This window comes from Cyprinus carpio, chromosome B4 (assembly GCF_018340385.1).
Source record: "Cyprinus carpio isolate SPL01 chromosome B4, ASM1834038v1, whole genome shotgun sequence".
NCBI classification, from domain to species: Eukaryota; Metazoa; Chordata; class Actinopteri; order Cypriniformes; family Cyprinidae; genus Cyprinus; species Cyprinus carpio.
This window is the reverse complement of record NC_056600.1, coordinates 15,336,425-15,342,068: the sequence shown is the minus strand read 5'-3', so window position 1 is coordinate 15,342,068 and position 5,644 is coordinate 15,336,425. Positions and strand designations below refer to the sequence as shown.

The window sequence follows — 5,644 nt, the reverse complement described above, 5'->3', positions numbered from 1 at the left end:
AGATAGTCTAACTATATAGGAATTATACCTAATGCTTTGAAGTAAAGCAGGCAAAGAGCTCGACTGGCTACTGTTCAAACAAGGATTGTCTGCTTCCGAACATCTATTTAGCACACGTTTACTGACTTAGAATGTATGTATGAATGTATGAATGAATGAACAATCAAATAAATAAATACATTTATAATTGTGACACAAACAGTTGGTTATGTATAAGGACTACCTAACATGAGTTTGGGGGAGGTTGAGGCTGATGCACAACTTGGTCAAAGTTCAAATATAATACATGTTTATTACTCATGGAAATTTGCAAAGATAAATAAATGTGAATGTACCTTTGAGAACAAAACCAATATATGTTATAATATAACAATAATGCAAAACAAGTGGCTGTGGCATTATGGATTAATGCAACTGAACTCACTTCATTTAAAGAAAGTAACACTTTATCATATGGTGCAGGTTGATATATGTTTCAATAATGGTCGCTAATTTACTTTTTTAATATTTGACAATCAAATCCTGGTATATGTGAGAAAAACTGTAAAACTGTCATATAGCTGGAAAATAACTTTTACAAACTGAAGACTTACAAGTGTGCAATTTTAATACTTTTTTATTGTTTTTTCTTTTGTTTTTATCTTGTATACATTAAAGCCTTCATGTAAACTTGAGAGCTGACATCTATACAAGAATGTTTATTAAGCGAGTAGTAGGCCTATTAACAACAATTAATATTACATATGACACACTGTTAAAATTCCCAACGAATGTTTGTTATCTAACACAATGAAAGAAAATACATATTTTTGTGTGCTATAAATCCCTATTTGAATTAATTAAAAATGACATGTTTATTCAAATATTTCATGCTTTAGTAGATTCACTTTTGCTTCAGCTGCTGCTTTGTGTGGAACTTGGTAAATATCTTCTCCATGTGGCATTGAGGAAACCTTTCTGATCTTTGCCTCAACATCTTCTACGTTTTGACCACAATATTGGATCACAGCATAATCAGTAGCAAGCGAAAAGATGCCTCTGATGTCGTTTGACTCCAGATTGGTATTTGTAAAGTTAATTGTTGAATAATGTAGGGGTTCTGTGTGATTTAGTGTGGGGTCTTCAGCTGATTACATCATAACTTCATTAACATAAATAGGCTCTCCCCTACTGTCCTCCGAATCAGCCTAGTGAATGAACAAAAATGGAGAATCATCAGTAGAGAGCTTTCATGCACAAGAAACTTGAAATTTGTCAGTGCGTTGAGAAACTAATTGCATGTAAAAGTGGTCTGGTGTTTGTGATTTAGACATATTTATGGATGAATAGCATGTATGTGTTTGATAAATTGTAACATACCCCATCAGTCTGAATCAGTCCAGCTTCATCTCCCCTTTGAGCCCTGCAGAACCATCTACAGAAATAATTTATAATTACAAACCTATAACTGCTTGTATCTTATTTATCAGAAAATTTTATTGCTCAGAGATTTTTCTTTCATAGCTAAGGAGACTTTAAATATAGTGAAACATAAGGAATATACAGTAAGTGAAATGTAATAAATATTAGATATGTCGCAAATGTTCCTTCTACAATTCCTTAGCTGAAATAAAAACACAAGAGACAAAATTGTGGACATAAAGTTAGTCCATACAGCTATATGCTGAATGTAGATCACCCAGATCATTTGATCTTAATAGTATTCGGAAGCGATTTACAAAATGTTTATATTGAAAATCTCTGACTTTTGGTTGCAGACCAAAATCATCAAATCTGACACTACTGTAATCTGAGACGTTGTTGAGATCTCCTCTGAAATTCTAGTGGACATATACAAGATTATTAGAGTCTTTTCTGGGAAATGGAGATGATTGGAAAAGCAGGAGACTTCAGTAATAGTCTCTGTTTGCTTTACATTGAACTCATTACTGTCTACTATAGAGACCTCCTTTGCGATTTTTCTTTCTTAGGGTTAAGATTATACTCTTGTTTTTACATCAGGCAATCACTCTGTCTACTTACTTGTACAGCAGTGTTGTGACCCATAAGATTGCCATAAACACAGTTCCAACTGCAATCCCAGCCAGGAAGGAATATATGTTAAATCCTATTAAATAAATAAGTTGCAGTTCATGGAAACGTTCTGTATTCTGGAGAGCAACTACTGATATCAATTAAATATTTAACCATACATATCTGAATAATTTGTCCATTCAGTAAAAAAAAATCAGCAGGCTAGTTGATTTATTGCCATATCAACAAATAAATGGATTAATTGTTCAGTTTTAATTTACCTGGACAATTTTGAGTGATGAAAACCAGACGAGGCAGTTGACTTGAATTGCCTCGAGTGTTTCTGCTGACACACTGCAGAGTGGATGTGTTTGTGAGAGACTGATGAAGAGTGATGGAGCTCCTCAAACCTGTGCTGCTCATTCGCTCTTCACTGATGAACGTGTTTGAAGAGTTAGTGACGGGACGTCCAGACAGATGCCACTCCAGTTCAGGAGAGGGATTCCCATCAGTCTCACAGAAACACACAGTTACATCAGTTCTGCTACAGCTGGAGGAAGTGGAGATCTGAGGAACATCTAATAGAGAGAAAGATCGAGAACGGTCTGTGCAGCACAACTGGAAATGATTCTTAGTAACTTTTTTTATCCAGTTTACATTGCTTACAATCACTTGGTTGAAAGATTGCCTCTATTTCTTTATTACTCACACTGAATGTCCAGCTTCACTGATGAGTTTTGGCTGCCGTGTTGGTTCTGAGCTGTACAGTGGTACCAGACTCTGTGTGTCGGGTCGGTCCTATTGAAGGTAAGAGTGTCTCCAGTCTGCAGCTGCTTCAACTGTCCTTCACTCTCTCTGGACCAGGTGTAGTTCACTGCTGGATTTGCATCACTGCTGCAGATCAGAGTCACTGAACTGCCCTCCAACACAGAGCTGGAGGGAAGCACAGACACTGCTGTGTTTTTGGGCGAATCTGAAGAGAAAAAAAAATTAGGGCCTCACAATAAAAATCTAAATAATACAATTCACAAGTCAGAACTAAAAAGCATCACTTACACTGAACATGTACTGTGATGCTGTCCTGTGCTGTTTTGCTCTTGTCCTGTAGCTGGTAGGTTATAGTGCAGGTGAAAGTGACTCCATGCTCACGGTGAGTAGCAGTGAAGTTCAGATCAGAGATGAGCTCCTGTAGTCTGCTGCTGTCACTGAGGGGGATTCTGGGAGTGGAGCTCCATGTGAGAGTTGGTGGAGGAGAGGAGCAGAGAGTCTCAGCAGAGCAGCGCAGACTCACAGAGCTCCCCTCCAACACCTCCTCCTGACCCTGCACCTCCTTCTGCTCCACATACAGCTGCACTCTGGGTTTGGGAGGAGGGCCTGAAATAGAGAAAGTAAAATAAAATTCAGGCAACTTTTAAAACACTCATTTAAAACATTAATTTATAAATAAAAGACTTACATCACTCACCAATGACATCTATAGTGGAGAAGGGTTGTTTGTAGGTGTATTTCAGAACTTCACCACTCTTAATCTTGAAGTAATATTTACCATTGTGCTTTGAGCTAACATTATAAAAGACTGTGGTGCAGTCCTTCTCATGTAGTTTTCCAGTTATTTTCCCATTAAAGTGATTAGGTTTGGGATCTCTGGAGTTAAACACTTGATGTGTATCCTCTTTATCTCCATCTTTGAGCCACATTCCTGTAGCAGCACTCTCAGTGAGGTATTGGTCATATTTTTTTTGAATCTCAAAATTGCACTTTATGATCACACAGGATCCACTGAGAGCTTCAATCTTCTCTGACAGACTGACGCTAAAATCTCTACAGCAAACACCTACAACAGACACAGACATGTAACAAATAATGAAGAAAAAAAAATATATAATATATATATATATATATATATATATATATATATATATATATATATATATATATATATATATATATATATATATATACACACACTATAAATACCAAGAAAAGAAGTATGGAAATTTTGTTTGTAAATTTAGTCTATAAATCAAAATGTACTTTAAACCTTTCAAAAGAAAACTGAGAAGAATTATTTTCTCTGCTGTCCAGATGTCCATCCTTTCATTAATTGAGGTACATCAACCTAAAGGTGAAAAGCAAATAAAGAAAGAAAGAAAAAAATTGCCACTGGGTAAACTGAGCCAACCCTCCACCCCTTTACATCACATGTTTGCACAAATTCTATTATGTCTTATATTTAAAAATAACTAATTTCTCTCATGTACATGATTAAGAGATGTTTCTTTGTGATTGCGAGAGCACTGGCAACATGAAACTCACCTTTGCTTTTAAGGAAAAAGATGCAAGATTTTTTGACAAAGTTGGTATCTCAGGAAAGAGGAAGTAACATTTCATATTTTACATCAATATTAATGGTTGATTTAAATCATTGCCTTCCTTTTTGGTTGTTTATTTTCCTCCCATAAATTAAAATACTTCCTGAAAATAATATAGAGCTAACATCTTACAGTTTTTACCTCTGTGAATTCATATTTAGACCCTGGAAACTTGGCCCATTACTTTAATATTGCAGTATACATTACATATACAATATTTAAGCATATTAATTGAGATGTTTAAACACTAAAACATCAAAATATTCTATGCATGACATTTTTATTAGTTGTTTCATGAAATTGTCCACATAATATATACTTTATAACAAAAATTAAATATGGATGTGACAGTATCTGTTAATGTTCAATGAGTCTATTAATTTTAGCTTTAATGTAATGGAAGTAAAACAGCAAAAATATTATAAATATAAAGAGTTTATTTGACAGAGCTAATTTGTAAAAGAAAATGAATCTGACCTTCCTGAAGTGAGGGGATCTCCTGTTTAGAGCCCAAGTTTCCAGCTGTAACACTGCTGCTGATTAGAGACGGACTGAAGCTGTGCTGAAGTACACTCTACTGACTGGCCTCAGATCTATTATAACTTCCCTTTTTCAGATCACACCAGTACTTCCTGTATCAGCATGAACATGCATTCTGTGCACAGACAGAGCCTTGAATTTAATTTCTTTAACTGGTTAACTGAACAACTTGGCTTTTTAATTATTATTTGGCCTTAAATTTAATAAAGATAAACATTTTTATAGTCTTTATTATTGTGTCACAATATAGGATCTCTGAACCACAACCCCGTAGAAGCTTTCTCAGTGAGATATTTGTCATATTTTTTGACAAATGCTGAATCTCATATCTGCAATTTATGATCCATTGATAGCATCAATCCTTTGTGGCAGACTGATGCTGAAATCTCTGCTGCAAACACCTAAAACACACAAAAATGTAAAGCATACAAAGTAATGCACAAGCACATTTCTAGCCATAAACACATTCTTTATGCACTAGAATTACAATTGACCTAATTTATATTTAATTTAAGACAAAAAAAAAAAATGAAAAGAGTAAAATCGAAAACATAAATGAATACAGCTTGTAATAAAATATTACTTAAGTAATGTCTAATGACATTTGCTCTAATGATTAAATCAAATCAATCTTATGATCAGGTTGCATGTAAAACTGTTAACGGACCTCTGAGAAATACTATGTCAAAAAAGTTTAATAATAAAAAACAGAAAAAACA

At 34.6% G+C, this 5,644-nt stretch overlaps 1 protein-coding gene across 1 annotated transcript; it reads right to left on the bottom strand.

Annotated features, from left to right (window-relative positions):
• Positions 1 to 600: 600 nt before the first annotated feature.
• Positions 601 to 5,239, bottom strand: LOC109103867 (myelin-associated glycoprotein-like). Its single transcript, XM_042722185.1, has 9 exons — positions 4,863 to 5,239; positions 4,055 to 4,132; positions 3,479 to 3,847; positions 3,070 to 3,387; positions 2,723 to 2,986; positions 2,295 to 2,591; positions 2,023 to 2,107; positions 1,360 to 1,414; positions 601 to 1,187 (listed from the first exon to the last, which is right to left on the bottom strand). The coding sequence occupies exons 2-9, from the start codon at positions 4,104 to 4,106 to the stop codon at positions 1,131 to 1,133; spliced, it is 1,497 nt and encodes a 498-aa protein (XP_042578119.1). The 5' UTR covers positions 4,107 to 4,132; positions 4,863 to 5,239; the 3' UTR covers positions 601 to 1,130.
• Between the last annotated feature and the right edge of the window lie 405 nt (positions 5,240 to 5,644).